General features: G+C 47.5%; 1 protein-coding gene across 2 annotated transcripts in view; it reads left to right on the top strand.

The window, feature by feature from the left end:
• abcc1 (ATP binding cassette subfamily C member 1 (ABCC1 blood group)) overlaps positions 1-16,509 on the top strand; it is a 31,516-nt gene that overhangs the window by 6,180 nt on the left and 8,827 nt on the right. The window contains exons 9-24 of one of the 2 annotated variants that reach the window (XM_087837226.1): positions 555-732; positions 870-1,031; positions 1,358-1,450; positions 2,544-2,747; positions 2,879-3,025; positions 5,973-6,060; positions 6,142-6,211; positions 6,750-6,876; positions 9,219-9,395; positions 10,018-10,185; positions 11,675-11,849; positions 12,009-12,069; positions 12,146-12,266; positions 12,368-12,575; positions 13,938-14,248; positions 15,102-15,301. In XM_087837226.1, the coding sequence (XP_087693352.1) occupies positions 555-732; positions 870-1,031; positions 1,358-1,450; positions 2,544-2,747; positions 2,879-3,025; positions 5,973-6,060; positions 6,142-6,211; positions 6,750-6,876; positions 9,219-9,395; positions 10,018-10,185; positions 11,675-11,849; positions 12,009-12,069; positions 12,146-12,266; positions 12,368-12,575; positions 13,938-14,248; positions 15,102-15,301 (2,490 nt within the window). The remainder of the gene's footprint in view (positions 1-554; positions 733-869; positions 1,032-1,357; positions 1,451-2,543; positions 2,748-2,878; positions 3,026-5,972; positions 6,061-6,141; positions 6,212-6,749; positions 6,877-9,218; positions 9,396-10,017; positions 10,186-11,674; positions 11,850-12,008; positions 12,070-12,145; positions 12,267-12,367; positions 12,576-13,937; positions 14,249-15,101; positions 15,302-16,509) is intronic. The other variant, XM_087837227.1, reaches the window with a different exon arrangement.

Raw genomic sequence — 16,509 nt, forward strand, 5'->3', positions numbered from 1 at the left:
TTTTAAAATCTTGGTACTGACTTTTAAAGCTTTGACTTGTGATGCTCTGCTTACATTTCTGATCTTGTAGAAGCCCACGCTCCCTCTCGCAGCCTGAGGTCTTCTAATCAAAGGCTGTTGGTAGTCCCACGAACATATTAAGACCAGAGGAGATAGATGTTTAGAGCAGTGGCTCCCAGGTTGTGGAGTGCTCTCCCTCCATCTTTACTTTGACTTGACTGTATTTATTCTTTTAAAAAGCAGCTTAAGACTCATTTATTTAGATTAGCTTTTAATTAGATTTGTGCTGTGTTTGATTATTAATTTATTTTATGTATCTCTGTTTTATGTTACTGTGAAGCACTTTGTGGTTTTATCCTGTGGAGTGCTGTATAAATAAATGGATTTGATTACATGATGACTCTAGGTGTGGAAGTGATGACAAACACAGTAGACAGTGCGACGTATTGCTTTGGGCTGCTCCGTGTTTTTCTGCTACATAAGTACACGATGCAGTTGAGGGCCGAGGGGCAGCACACGTGCTCAATGTTCCTTTGTTTCCTGTTTCTCTGTAGACTGCTTATCCAGTTTGTCAATGATTCCAGCGCCCCCTCCTGGCAGGGCTACTTCTACGCTGCTCTGCTCTTCGTCTGCACCTCCGTGCAGTCGCTCATCCTGCAGAAGTACTTTCATGTGTGCTTTGTGTCAGGCATGCGCTTACGCACTGCAGTCATCGGAGCCGTCTATAGGAAGGTAACGGACAAACACGTGCTTCTTCAGAGCAGTTTAGATTGTTCGTGATGAAGGTTGATAAATGTGACTGTTATTCTGTCCGTCACTGGTTGCTTTTGCTGAAAAGCCTCCATCTCATCGCTTCATCTGCTCCTCAGGCCTTGGTCATCAGCAGCGCGGCACGGCGAGCCTCTACAGTGGGAGAAATCGTCAACCTGATGTCAGTGGACGCGCAGCGCTTCATGGACCTCATCACATACATCAACATGATATGGTCTGCTCCGCTGCAGGTGGTCCTGGCCCTCTACTTTCTTTGGCAGGTCAGGTTACGTAAACTAAACTTTAAATATATTTTTAAAATCAAATGTTTAATGCTGCTTACATACTTTCAGTATAAAGAAAATAAACATACTATTGTGTGTTGGCTCGGCTCATGAGGCTTGGGCAGCGAAGCCTGATTGTTCCCGTGCAGGAGGGAGTCCAGATGATGTTTCATGTAATGCTCGTCAGTTACAGCTGGTTTCTCCATAAAGTGCAACAAAATCTGTTTTTAAAGTGTCGCTCTGCTCGTGGAAGGATGGTTCCACTAGTGTGAATAACACTGTGCCCCACAGGCTCACACTGAAACCGTTTGTCATGTGTGCAGAACCTGGGCCCGTCTGTGCTGGCTGGAGTGGCTGTGATGGTCCTCATGGTTCCTGTTAATGCTGTAATTGCAATGAAAACCAAAGCTTACCAGGTGGGACTTTAGTGTTATTATCCCCACACCCTACACCCGTATACACCCTCCTTACATTTTCATGCTCTACTGTTATTATAACTATGGCTGGCTTTCAATCCTTCAGCCATGTGGCGGCTTTCTGTGTGGAGCTTACATCTCCCCATGCACGGTGCTCCTGCTTCATGCATCATTGGACGTTTGTGTGAAAGTCTTTGTGTTAGCCCCATGACAGACTGGGAGCGGCTCCAGGGGGCATCTCGCCTGGGAACGCTAGGATAGGCTCTAGGCGCCACATCTACCCAATCCTGGGACAAATGCACATCCATGTCAGACTTTACTGGAATTACCACATTTTCCAGTAAATAATGGACAAGTTTCCAATACATACATTTGATAGAATTATACATTTCAGTGTTTCCCAACCTTTAGAGGCACGGTTCATATTTCACATTAGAAAAATCCCGCAGCACACCACCAAACAGAAATGTCAAAAGCCATACGGATCATTCTTCCACCAAATATAGCAGAACTGGCTCGTTTGTCCCCAGTATACCTTTGTTGCTTCCTTCTGACCACTACTCATGCTGGGCCTTCATCTGGGTCGAGTTTTCTCCACCAGGTCAGACTGAACACTTTTTCTTTTTAAACATCGTCTCACAGCATGACTGTTATTTAAGTTCTTCTTCTTCTGTTTTTACTGCCAGTTGGCAACACATTTATTAGAGCAGGTGGTTGTACTGCCCTCTAGTGGAAGAGAATGTCATTGCTGCCCGTTACTCACGCTTAGAGTACCAATCAGGTGGAACCAGATAACCTCCACGGCACACCTACATGCCACGGCGCAGTGGTTGGGAAACACTGAGGCAGATAACAGGCCTAAAATCTGCAGAGCTCTGTGTTAATGCACAGTTTGCTTTGGGTGGTCAGCATGTCGATGCCAGTTCATTTCTGTTAAAGAGTGTGTGAGTGTGTCGAGTGACAGCACAGTGATCGTTTTCATTTATGCACACACACACACACACACACACACACACACACACACACACACACACACACACACACGTTGTTAGCTTGTAGCTGTTTGTAGCACAGTGTTGTGTGTTTGTTGCAGGTGGCTCAGATGAAGAGTAAAGACAATCGCATTAAGCTGATGAATGAGATGCTGAATGGCATCAAAGTGCTGAAGCTTTACGCCTGGGAGCTGGCCTTCAAAGGAAAGGTGTCAGAAATTCGTGAAAGTGAGCTGCGTGTCCTGAAAAAGGCTGCCTACCTGGGGGCGGTGTCCACCTTCACCTGGGTCTGTGCACCATTCCTTGTAAGTGTGACGGGAAAAGAGCGACACAAACATGACGCACATCCAAACGAGCAGCTGCAGTTAAACCAAACACAGCACTTTACTGTCGTTAATGAAACTCTCATTGCGCTGTCTTTTGCATGACTGCACAGGTGGCCCTGTCAACCTTCGCTGTGTACGTACTGATTGATGAACAGAACGTGCTGGACGCCCAGAAGGCCTTTGTGTCGCTCGCACTCTTCAACATCCTGCGTTTTCCTCTCAACATGCTGCCGATGGTCATTAGCAGCATGGTGCAGGTGTGTGTCCTCCGTCTTCTTCGCACACTCATCCCGTCACAAAGAAAGCTTCACCAAAACGTTAGATGGACACCAGTCTGTGCCAGTGCTCAAACTGGGATGGTAGGATTGGTATACATGAGCTTGAGGACCTTAAGTAAAAGCTTGGATGTTTTTGTTGCATTAAAAGCTGAGTGTAGTACCAACCATCACAAGGATGTTTTGATGGATGTAATCCAGGTAAGGAGATCCAGGAAGGTGACTGTACAAAAGACGGAGCATGTGGCTCTGCCTCCTCCCGCTGTACAGAAAGGAAGCGGTTTACGGGGCTAGCATGTCAGGTTTGCGGTGCCAGAGTGAGCTGTTCACTGTTGGAGGCTTGTTGGCCATGTGGCACACCTGCGCTGTGCTCATAGTCAGTGTGCTTGAATATTCATCTGAGTTTTTGTATCACTGATGTGGCACAGAGATGACATCATCCACAGACTCAGAGCTACTGTAAACATCAGGATCAAATGTTTCCCTTCGAGACTTTAACAAGACTGAGGATGACATAAACAACTGGTTTACAACCATTCCACCCAGTCTGCAGCCTGCTAACACGAACACTTGACTGGGTTTCCAGGTGGGGTTTGGTTGTAATGCTACGTTGTAGCGTGCTACACTAAAACAAACATGATGCTGTTGTAGTCGGTAATCCTGTTTACTGTATATTAATATGTAATAATATAATATTAAAGCTGTGCTTAGTGACACAGTCACGACTAACTAAGCAGTACAGAGGGCGACCGAGCACTCAGCTGTGCACCGTGTTTGTCATGACTAGGGAGGAAGTGTTCTCCAGCTCTCTCTAACTGGTTCCTGTTTGTCAGGAAGTGCTGATGGATGTCCAAAGGTCACAGAGTTTCAAAGGACTGATGGTGTAGGTCACAATATGTGCTCCCTTTTCCAGGTGGGTGAGGGCAGCGTGCGTGGCTCTCTTCCTTCTGTAGGCCAATGAGAGGAGGGGTCAGGCGTTGGTGCAACATGAAACTGTTGATTTCCTGTGGCTGCTTCAGAGGTTGAAAATGGTGGAGCACATGCTCTGAGAACACCACCTGGAATCCCGACTGGTCCGGGAGCTTTGTGTGGGTTGACCTTTTTCAAAGGATAATGTCCCATCAGCAATGCTAGGATCAGCGTGGCAGCCTGACTGCCCTCTGCAGGGCAGGCAACGTCTTCCTCAGCATAGCTCATCTGAACAGTTTTCCTTTTATAGTCAGGGATGCAGCAGAGCTGCTTGGGGTCATAGAAGCTGGACTCCACTTTATCCTCGTAGTTCCTCTTGGGCTTTCCCATGGAATTCCAGAGGTCATACCTGGCTGCTTTTTAAGCTTCAGAGTTGTCGGAGTTTAGGCAGAGGTTAGCACACCTGCCACCATTTACCCAGGGTATCCAGTAGATGTCTAAGACCTGTCCTGTAAGCTCCTCAGCTTCAGTTTCCTGTTCCTGAAAACTGCTCTTTTTCTTTCTGTTTGAGTCGTGAGTCAGGCAGCAGCAGTGTGGAAGCGTGGTCTTCCTCCCCAAAGGCAGTGTGGGGAGGGTTTGTGACACCTGAATGAATCGCTGGTAGCATTTTCATAACTCTGGGTTTAGAGTTCTCTAAGCCAGTGACAGTGATGTACAGTTCATCCAGGCCTATCAGCTCGTGGGGGGACGTGTTGAGGAGAACTGAGGTCATTAAATGTAGACTCTGCACATCAACATCCAGCTCACAGGTCAATTCAATTTTGTTTATATAGCTCCAAATCTCAACAGCAGTCAAGGCGCTTCATATTGTACAGTACAAACCCCTCCCCTGTATCACCTGTCTGTGTAACACCTGTCTGTGTTTCACCTGTCTGTGTATCGCCTGTCTGTGTTTCGCCTGTCTGTGTTTCGCCTGTCTGTGTTTCACCTGTCTGTGTAACACCTGTCTGTGTTTCACCTGTCTGTGTAACACCTGTCTGTGTAACACCTGTCTGTGTATCGCCTGTCTGTGTAACACCTGTCTGTGTTTCGCCTGTCTGTGTAACACCTGTCTGTGTATCGCCTGTCTGTGTTTCGCCTGTCTGTGTATCGCCTGTCTGTGTTTCGCCTGTCTGTGTTTCGCCTGTCTGTGTTTCGCCTGTCTGTGTTTCGCCTGTCTGTGTAACGCCTGTCTGTGTTTCGCCTGTCTGTGTAACGCCTGTCTGTGTTTCGCCTGTCTGTGTAACACCTGTCTGTGTAACGCCTGTCTGTGTTTCGCCTGTCTGTGTAACACCTGTCTGTGTTTCGCCTGTCTGTGTAACACCTGTCTGTGTAACGCCTGTCTGCGTAACGCCTGTCTGCGTTTCGCCTGTCTGCGTTTCGCCTGTCTGCGTTTCGCCTGTCTGCGTTTCGCCTGTCTGCGTTTCGCCTGTCTGCGTATCGCCTGTCTGCGTTTCGCCTGTCTGCGTATCGCCTGTCTGCGTTTCGCCTGTCTGCGTTTCGCCTGTCTGCGTTTCGCCTGTCTGCGTTTCGCCTGTCTGCGCATCGCCTGTCTGCGCATCACCTGTCTGTGAGCCTGTCCAGTGTGAGGAGGCTGCTCCGCCCAGCACCGTGTGAACAAACAGAAGCCCAGAGCAGAGCATAGTGTCCATGATATGATGACGTGTTAGCGTCACATCTCGCTGTTCGTGCACATGATTTAAATACGACTCCATGATTTGATCCAAATGATGAAACAGACTTTGCACTGGCTCATTTTTGGTGTGCCAGTGACACCTGACACATTTGATCCTTATACCTTAAGTGTTACGGGGTGTTACACTGTGGACTTTTCCTCTCCTCACTCTCCCACAAAATGCAATCATGAATATTCACATGAGTATAAATTGTGGTTTGGGGCCTTTTCCCTCTGTGTTAGTTGTACTAAGCAGCAGTCTGCAGCACCTTTGCTCTCTGACAGTTTCCCACCGTCCGTCCTCAGGCCAGCGTGTCCCTGAAGCGACTCAGGGTGTTTCTGTCACACGAGGAGCTGCAGTTGGACAGCGTGGAGCATAAAGCAGCAGAAGGCTGTGAGTCCCCTTTCCTGTAGTACCATATACTCGAATCCAGACACTCAGTAGGTTTAACTACTCATTGTTCTCTCTGTTCAGCCCAGCACAGCATCTCTGTGACCGACGGGGCTTTCACCTGGTCCAGGACCGAAGCACCAACACTCAAGAGGTGTGTGTGTGTGTGTGTGTGTGTGTGTCTGTCTGTGTGTGTGTGTGTCTGTCTGTCTGTCTGTCTCTGTCTGTCTGTCTGTGTGTGTGTGTGTGTGTGTGTGTGTGTGTGTGTGTGTCTGTCTGTGTGTGTGTGTGTCTGTCTGTGTGTGTGTGTGTGTGTCTGTGTGTGTGTGTGTGTGTGTGTGTGTCTGTGTGTGTGTCTGTCTGTGTGTGTGTGTGTGTGTGTCTGTGTGTGTGTCTGTCTGTCTGTGTGTGTGTGTGTCTGTCTGTCTGTGTGTGTGTGCTGGCTCCATGTCTGACTTTCAGTTGCAGTGTGTGTCTCCATGGTTACGTTGTGCTTGTACTCTGAAGCACAGTCCTGTATGTGAAGTGAAGTAATGTGTGAGCTCCCAGCAGCCACTGGTTTACCTCAAATTAAATATTTATAAGCTTGGAACAAACAGACTCTTCCTTAATCAGTTCTGTAGAGAGTCTGTCGTTAATACTGAACGTGCTGCTTACATGAAGTTGAGCTGTACGACTCTGTCTCTGTTCAGGCTGAATATAAATATCCCAGAAGGCTCTCTGGTGGCTGTGGTGGGACACGTGGGCTCGGGAAAGTCCTCGCTGCTCTCAGCACTTCTTGGAGAGATGGACAAACTTGAAGGATCTGTCACTGTTAAGGTGAATACACACACACACTCTGAGATCTCACTGTCTGCTGCTTTTCCTAGATGTAGAATTCCTATTAGATTTCCATGGCAGTGCTGTTCCAATATCTGTTTCTTTATACTTCAGTCATCCAGTAGGTTTTGTGCTGATGTCAGCATTTGTTAGATGGGAATCTAGTGTGGCCTGGAAACTGCAATGTAGATGGCAGACAGCTGGTGTCATAAGTAGGGATGGGTACCGGTATCCAGTGCCATGATGGCACCAGTTCTGACATAAACGGTAGTAACCAGACCGAAAAGCAGCGCACATTTCGGTGCTTTATTTCCTGAGCTGTGATACACTTTGGATTCTAGCCAATCATTTTACGTTTCCGAGGATAGTAGGCGGGTCCAGGTACGTACGTTCTTGTAGAGCAGAGCTACAGATTAAAAACGCCCAAGGCGAAGCGGTCAAAGTCTGGCTGTACTTCACAGCAAAAGATGCAAACTCAGCAGCTGCAACAAGTGCTTTAAGCTGATACTGTGATACTGTCAAAAGAGGTAACACCTCAAATCTGATGAAACACCTGGCGACGCATAGCGTTTTTTTAAAAGCAGAGAAATGCGCCGTATTTGATAGCTTGCTGCGAGACCTCACACCGAGCACATCTACTGCGGGTGTGGTGCCTGTTATCGACCCGGAGTTAGCAACATCCCCCAAAAACCCGAAGAGGAGAGTCCTGGCCCCTAGCCCTGCCAGTGTAGCAGAAATGATGAGGATGATGATGCAGCAGCAGCCGTTCTTCTCTGCGTGAGTCGCTTAATGTTGTTCGTGTGTAATTTACGTTGAGTAGGCTAACCACGTTATTACATTAATGCATGTAAGGTGAACTAGCAAACACCATCATAGCTACATGCGGCTGTCTTCTTGTTTGATGGCAGATACTCCCTTCACCCTGGACAAAAAGGCTAAAATGACCAAAGAAAAAGTGGAAAACAGTTAAACATGAGAGGTTTTTGGACAAAGTTTGTGTTTTTTCCATTGATTAAGCTGCTTCCAGCCAAGAGTGATACCATATATGCCCCATAGCTGCAGAAAAGGCTAACATTGTTATCTTTTTACAAAAAACAGCTGAACATGAGAGGTTTTGGACCAATTTTGTGTTCTCCATTCTTTAAACACCGTTTAAGCACCGGCACCGTTTCAAAAGTACCGGTTTGGCACCGGTATCGGATAAAACCTAATCGATACCCATCCCTAGTCATAAGCCCCGCCCTCAGTTCAACAATGGTCATTTACAGTGGACATGGATATCCTCTTTTACTCTCCTTTTAAACCATCTGTCTAAAATGTGAACATTGGCTTTCTTGCAAGAGTGACCTTTGACCTTGCAGATGTAGAGCTGTCCAGGTGGCTCTTCAGTGTTGCACCATGTGTGTATTGAGTGGCTGTTTGGTTTCTCCAGTACAGAGGCCTGAGGACTACCTGCTGCACTGCACAGCATTAACTATATGTTAAGCTTGTGTTCCCCCTTAGCATTCCCCCGGGGGCGTGGCTTGTCAGGGGGGCATGGTTGGGTCTGGGGACGTGACTGGGTCTGAAGAGCACTGGGATTTTGTGCTTTGAGAAATTTCTCCTGAATTTTCTGAGAGGCCTGAGGGCCCCCCGCTGCCTGAGGGCCCCCCGCTGCCTGAGGGCCCCCGCTGCCTGAGGGCCCCCCGCTGCCTGAGGGCCCCCCGCTGCCTGAGGGCCCCCGCTGCCTGAGGGCCCCCCGCTGCCTGAGGGCCCCCCGCCGCCTGAGGGCGCCCGCTGCCCTGAGGGCCGCCCGCTGCCCTGAGGGCGCCCCGCTGCCTGAGGGCCCCCCGCTGCCTGAGGGCCCCCCGCTGCCTGAGGGCCCCCCGCTGCCTGGGGACCCCCGCTGCCTGAGGGCCCCCGCTGCCTGAGGGCCCCCCGCTGCCTGAGGGCCCCCCGCTGCCTGGGGACCCCCGCTGCCTGAGGGCCCCCGCTGCCTGAGGGCCCCCCGCTGCCTGGGGACCCCCGCTGCCTGAGGGCCCCCCGCTGCCTGAGGGCCCCCCGCTGCCTGAGGGCCCCCGCTGCCTGAGGGCCCCCCGCTGCCTGAGGGCCCCCGCTGCCTGCCAGCACAGAATATTTGATCGTGTACAAAAGCACCAGCACCTTTGATAAGTGATGGATGGAAGGATGCACAATTACAATGAAACTCTTTCTCACAGCAGCGTATTGAATAAATAAAGGACAGTGGCCACTTTAGTAGCGCCTGCATTCTTGAGTGTGATTACGACTAAATCGATAATAAATAACAGGCAGTCTTTAATTGTCCAATGAGTGTAAGGTGTGCCTGTGTCCTTGCCCTGCAGGGTTCTGTGGCGTACGTTCCCCAGCAGGCCTGGATCCAGAATTCCTCTTTAAAAGACAACATCATCTTTGGTCAAGAGAGGAGACAGTCCTGGTATCAGCATGTGGTGGAGGCATGTGCCCTTCAGCCTGACCTTGACATACTTCCTGCAGGAGATGACACTGAGATAGGAGAGAAGGTATGAGCCCATAGTACTCGTCTTTGTGTGTAAATCAATGTCGACACAAAACAAGTTGGCCTCGGAGAACGTAAAACAGTTTTCGCTCTGCAGTCCTATGAAAACATCGTTACTGCGTCTTACTTATTAAGAGGTGAGTAAAAGCCAAGTGTTGCTATTTAAATGCAGTTTTCTGCAGTTAACTGAGCATGTGTTGTGTCGGTTTGTAGTATTGTATTAAACCACACCTGAACACCCGAGGCCATCAGTCTTCCCAGGAGTGCACATCCCAGGAACTTGTTATCGTGGTCAGACGGTGCAATGGGAAAAGGAAAGCCCAAGAGCTACATGTCAGACTGCAGGCCTCAGTGTGTTAAATGTTAGTGAGATCATGACCGTACGATTAGCAAAGACTCGACAGGTATTTGGAGGAGATGCCCGATAAAGCTTTGACAAGGATGTGACCCCCAGGAATTCACAGGGACCCGGTTTCTTGTTGAGGCGTCTGGTTACTGAGCGAGAGCGAGAGACTTGTTGGTGTGTCACTGAGTCTTTTGCTGCTGTTTGATGACACCGGCAGCATTTCTACAATGATGAGCTAGCCTGCTATACTGTCTGCCTCTGACCGTCTGTCTGTCTGCAGGGAGTGAACCTGTCAGGAGGGCAGAAGCAGCGGGTGAGCCTGGCCAGGGCCGTCTACTGCGATCGTGCCGTCTACCTGCTGGATGACCCGCTGTCTGCTGTCGATGCTCACGTAGGGAAACACATCTTTGATCAAGTCATCGGCCCACAGGGACTGCTGAAGGACAAGGTGTGTGTGATGGAGTCATATACGTATACCCAGGATCATGACTGGGATCCTGTGTGTCCCTCACAGCATTGGTACTTTGCTCGTACGGGACTGTGCAAAATTCTTGAGCCACCCGTCTTTCCTTTATATTTTCTAGGAACTTGGAAATGTTTACAGCACTTTATTGAAACTGAATGTGAAAGTGTGTAGGACAAGTCTTGTTCTTCTACACAGCATAAACTCTTTTAGTTCCCAGGACTAACTGTTGGCAGTCCAAAGCTCTTTGGATGTTGGCTTCAGTGAGCAGTAAATCAGCCTGTTCTCACATTTCTTATCCTTACTGTTCTTTTGCTGTGTCAGCCTTAATTCTTTGTTAGACACTGCACAGCATCCAGAGATAAGTTCTGGGCTGAAGTCAACCTTCTTGGTTCCAAACTGTTTTTCTGCCAGTCAAACTGGGACGTCACGGTGTTTTTCTGCCAGTCAAACTGGGACGTCACGGTGTTTTTCTGCCAGTCAAACTGGGACGTCACGATGTTTTTCTGCCAGTCAGACTGGGACGTCACAGTGTTTTTCTGCCAGTCAGACTGGGACGTCACAGTGTTTTTCTGCCAGTCAAACTGGGACGTCACAGTGTTTTTCTGCCAGTCAAACTGGGACGTCACAGTGTTTTTCTGCCAGTCAAACTGGGACGTCACGGTGTTTTTCTGCCAGTCAAACTGGGACATCACGATGTTTTTCTGCCAGTCAGACTGGGACATCACAGTGTTTTTCTGCCAGACAAACTGGGACATCACGGTGTTTTTCTGCCAGTCAAACTGGGACATCACGATGTTTTTCTGCCAGTCAAACTGGGACATCACGGTGTTTTTCTGCCAGTCAAACTGGGACATCACGATGTTTTTCTGCCAGTCAAACTGGGACATCACGGTGTTTTTCTGCCAGTCAAACTGGGACATCACGATGTTTTTCTGCCAGTCAGACTGGGACATCACAGTGTTTTTCTGCCAGACAAACTGGGACATCACGGTGTTTTTCTGCCAGTCAGACTGGGACATCACGGTGTTTTTCTGCTCACTGAGCAGCCTCTGTGTTCATCCCTTGAGTTTATGTGCATTTTAGTCTTGAATGATTCGTAGATCAGTGTTTAAAAAAATGTTTGGGAACGTCTACAGCTGTCTGTGAATAACACTGACCTTGTTGTAAAAGCTGACCCAAAGGCGACCATGTGGCTAAATGGGGCCTTTCACTCACTCTCCCCCTGTTTCACTCTGCTATCAAAAAGGCCCCAAAAATATAGTGTTAAAAAAACAACTCCTCTGGCTTTTTACAGGTAGAACCTAAGAGACTGTGGTGGTTTCAGGCTGGTGCACAGTACTGTAGATTGTATGAAACTATCCAAACAACATAAGATAATCCAAATGTAAAGTTGTTTTAGTTGTTGAAATTGTCTCTCAGCAGCATAGATGCTTTTAGACCAAGTTTACTAACTCTGTGTAGCCATGTACAGACTCGTGTGCTGGTCACCCACGGCTTGAGCTACCTGCCCCAAGCTGACTTGATCCTGGTCATGATGAAGGGCGAGATCTCAGAGGTGGGCTCGTACCAGCACCTCATGGCCACAGAGGGAGCCTTTGCAGAGTTCCTGCGAACTTACGCTGCAGTCGACAAAGCTGATAACAGTGGTGAGGAGTGTGTCGTGCTGCCGTGTAGCGTAGCACCGTGCAGTGTTTTGAGTAGTAGTTCTGTTGAGATGAAGTCTGATCATTATTTTATCATACATGTTTGCTCCAGCTGGTCTTCTCAGATCGACTTCATGTTTTAAATTTCCTTCCTCCATTTAGAGCCCGTGCCAAACAGCAGCATCCAACGACTGGAGAACGGCAGCGTGCCCACTCTTGCTGCGTGAGTGATTTAGGGTAAGGGTCCTGGGGGGCTGGGGAGTCTCACTAACCACATAAGTGTCCTTCTGTTTAAGCAGCAGTCCAGGTGTCTGCACTGCATCCAAACAGTCAACCAAAGCAGACGAGGAGCTGAGCAAGAAGCCCAAGAATCCCGAGGTGGGGAAGCTGACGGAGGCTGACAAGGCCAGCACTGGGCAGGTGTGTGGATCTGCACGTGGTCGCATGTATGAATGCAAACATTTCTGTATAACGTGTCTATGTTCAGTCTGGGATCACAGCAGCTCTCCTGTCCTCCGCAGGTTAAGCTGTCTGTCTTCTGGGCCTATTTTAAGTCCATTGGAGTGCTTCTGTCCTGCATCAGTCTTCTGCTGTTTCTTGCCCATCACCTGCTCTCCCTGTTCTCCAACTACTGGCTGAGTCTGTGGACCGATGACCCTGTGGTTAATGGCACGCAGCCTAACAGACTCATGAGACTGGGGGTGTATGGTGCCTTTGGCCTGTCTCAGGGTGAGCATGACAGGAGGAAAAATCATGTTTTTGTCTGGTTCAGAAAGTGAGGCAACACCAAGGGTAGCCATTGTACGATGAGCAGGAAAAAGCACCTTTGCTTTTTCCTGCTCATCGTTTTTTTTAAACAAACCACATGCAAATGTTAGGTGGCCAGTCCAACACAGGCCTGACATGTGTGCTTACTTAATCTCATGTCTGTTGGAAGCTGGAGCACCAGAGGACACTCGCACATCTCCATGTAGGTGCCACCGGACAGAGATGGAGGGAGACTGTGATGTGGTGTCAGCTCACAGCAGGGTGACCGTGTCCACCACCCGTTGACTAATAATATGCTTGGTTAACCCTGCAGCGCGCCCTCGGTCCTGCTCTGTCACTGCTGGGGTCCAGTAGGGCTGTTTGATGTGACGCTATATATCTGATGACAATATGAAAACATCTATCGTTTCATTTTACGCTATCGTTTGTTTCGTGGTGTCGCAAAATAAACTGTTTACAGCAATATGCTTTCATGGTTCTGACGGTCACTGTAGCGGAGTATTCCCTTTATATTTAAAATAACCACACTACAGACGGACAGGCGACTGTTTTTACGTGTTGTCGTTAGCAACAACGACGGCAAACCCAGCGTGTGGCTGTGCCTTCCTCTTTTTTATTTTCCACATAAACCTTTCACAATAAAGCTGAAGAGCCTGTTGAGACTTTTCAAAATAAACTGAAATGATGACAAACAGAAGGACCAGTCCAAACAAATCAAGGACCTTATTCCTAAACGAGGGGCCACCTCTGTAGCACGGACATGGTTTGGTTATGAAAAGTCTGAAAACTGAAAACTGTACGATGCACACTATGCAGCAAACCGGTCCAACACCTCAGACTCAAACACAGCAAACCTCTTCTGCCACCAACACGAGTCACGTGACAGAATGCGGAGAAGCAAAAAGAGCCGTCAGGTGCTCCAAACACATCTTAGACTCAAACGTTAAAAAACAGGCTTATCCTCGCAGCACGTCGTCTAATAAATACAAAGAAAATGGCGGCCGTTACAACAAAAAATGTATAGCTTCATGCATCGGTCAAAACGCTCGACTCCAGGTACACGACCCCAGGTGGAAACACTTCACACAAGTCGAGCTGCCCGAGATTCACAGACTTTACAGAAAGTGTAACATTTTTGTGATATCGTTGTCAGGACGATAGATGTCTAATATCGGGATATGAGAGTTTGGTCATAGCACAGCCCTAGGGTCCAGGCCCCCCTTCTCCAACTCGTTCCCCTCAGTTATAGACTCGTCTTATGCAGGTGTGTTCTCCACACAGAAATAATAAGTCATGATATTGTGCTCCTCTGCTGTCCTTCAGGTGTGGCTGTCTTTGGATACTCCCTGTCCATGTCCATTGGGGGTGTTCTGGCGTCCCGGTACCTCCACCAGTCCATGCTGTACGATGTCCTGCGCTCACCTATGTCCTTTTTTGAGCGAACCCCCAGTGGTAACCTGGTCAACCGCTTTGCCAAAGAGATGGACACCATTGACACGCTGATCCCCAGCATTATTAAGATGTTCCTGGGCTCCATGTTCAACGTGCTGGGCTCTTGTGTTATCATCCTGATTGCCACACCTCTAGTCAGTATCATCATTCCTTTCCTGGGTCTGCTCTATTTTTTTGTGCAGGTGAGTTTGAAAAGGGAAACGGATTCTGAAGTGTCAGTATGTTCCAGTGTTATCCCCACAGTACTACGCCTCCCTGCACTGTAATTCTGACCATTGTTACGAAATCAGCTTCACCCCGCTTCTTTTTATTCCTCGAGGCTTCCAGAGACGGCACCAGAACTCAGTCATTTTCACAAAACCTTTATTCATCTTCAGTTAAGCATCTTCTAGAAGGGGAGAGGTGCAAGGCCGGTGTCCCTCTGCAGATCTTTCACTGCTTTGTTAGTTACAGTCAGCTTTATAGAAGCGACCCCATCATACCCCATGGTGTGCTGCAAACTCTGTGTTTGTGTGTGTGCACGAGCACGTGAGTGTGCATGTAGGTGTGTGACAGTCAAAGCACTGTGTGTGTCTCTGTGTACGTGACTTCCTGCCGGTCATAAAAGTGATCTCCTCACCCAAGCTACACCAGATTCCTCTACACAACATAGAAAACAGAGTTAACACATTACAAACACTGAGACCCCCACTCTGCATCCACTGGGCCAGTGGCCTCTTGTTGTCTTACATTTAAGGTGGAGAGTCTCCTGCAAACCTGCTTCTAAGTTATAACAATTATGAGTTTTTATTAAAGGTATCAGCATCAGCAACTGTAGCTTCCTGTCTCCTTCTATGACAGCAGACCTCCAGTGTCCATAACTTCCTTTCTCTCTAAACTACACACACTCTCAGGCCACAGCTGAGCCAAACTGAAACACAGACAAATCCTTCCTTATTCCTGTGATCTAAACAAATTTAACACATCGTATTCCAATAATTGTTTTCTTGTACTCACACTATGTAAGTCACATGTGTCTATCCTTGCTCTGTCCAGAGGTTTTATGTGGCGTCATCTCGCCAGCTGAAGCGTCTGGAGTCGGTCAGTCGTTCCCCAATTTACACCCACTTCAATGAAACCCTGCTGGGCACGTCGGTTATCCGAGCCTTCAGCGAGCAGGAGCGTTTCATCCATGAGAGTGACCAGCGCGTGGACCATAACCAGAAGGCTTACTATCCCAGCATAGTGGCTAACAGGTCAGGGAGGCTGCCGTCACACGCATCACTGCACCACCCGCTGCAACAGTTTACACCGCCTTTTAGGATGAATGTCCCTAGATTAGGATGTCTCTGAGGCTGTTCATTGGAGTATTACTGCAGCAACACGAGTACATTATATTCACTTTGGACGTAGAAAAGCTCCATTTACGTTTACATGCGTTAATTTTCATGTTTCTTTGCAATCTCTGGCTGAAAGGTTAAAAGCAGTGTTGGGAAGGTTTCTTTTAAAATGTAAAGTAGCCACTGATACAAACACTCTGTCACCTTTTGTTTTTAACCTAGTATGCGGGATATATATATATATATATATATATATATATATATATATATATGTATATATATATATATATATATATATATATATATATATATATATATATATATATATATATGTATATATATGTATATATATGTATGTATATATATGTATGTATATATATGTGTATATATATATGTATATGTGTGTGTGTGTGTGTGTGTATATGTATGTATATATGTATACACACATACATACAGTGGTAAAGTACGGAGACAGCTCGTACTTTTCCTTTTTCTCCCTCCTCACTCACAGACACATCACGGGTACAGCAGTCCATTCTCCCTGCAGCACGGACTACACTGCCCATGATGCTACATTCTTTAGGGCTATGCCTGTAACACTCTGCCTATTGCCTTCATAACAAATCATTTTTGTGAATAAATTTTTAAAATATTTCTTCAGGTCATTTTGCGGGCCGCAAGTAGAGGCGACATGGGCTGCGAGATTGAGATGCAGGAATTAGAGCCTCTTAATTCCTGTTTTGTTTGGGTTTCCACCGGCGTGGAAAACAAAAATATATACTTCATAGCCTTATGAAACAGGAAAATACCGCTGTGTAATCCATTCATTTAGACAAAGTAACTGTATTCTGAATACCACCTTTTTAAAGGGTAACTGTAACCGAATACAGTTACTCATATTTTGTATTTTAAATACGTAACGGTGGTACATGTACTCCGTTACTCCCCAACACTGGTTAAAAGTCATTAAGCTCCACAAGGGAACTACTGTATTTTTCATACATAAGGTGCACCGGATTATAAACAAAACAGTCAGATAAGTCAAACTCAACTCATTCTTCTTGCTTCCTCCACTTCTGTACCATTGATTCATTAATGCTGTATTCTATCACAGCGGCTCTATT

The sequence above is a fragment of the Neolamprologus brichardi genome, unplaced genomic scaffold, assembly GCF_056152115.1.
Source record: "Neolamprologus brichardi isolate AB-2024 unplaced genomic scaffold, ASM5615211v1 NODE_ptg000031l+_length_7269946_cov_1, whole genome shotgun sequence".
In the NCBI taxonomy this organism is placed as follows: Eukaryota; Metazoa; Chordata; class Actinopteri; order Cichliformes; family Cichlidae; genus Neolamprologus; species Neolamprologus brichardi.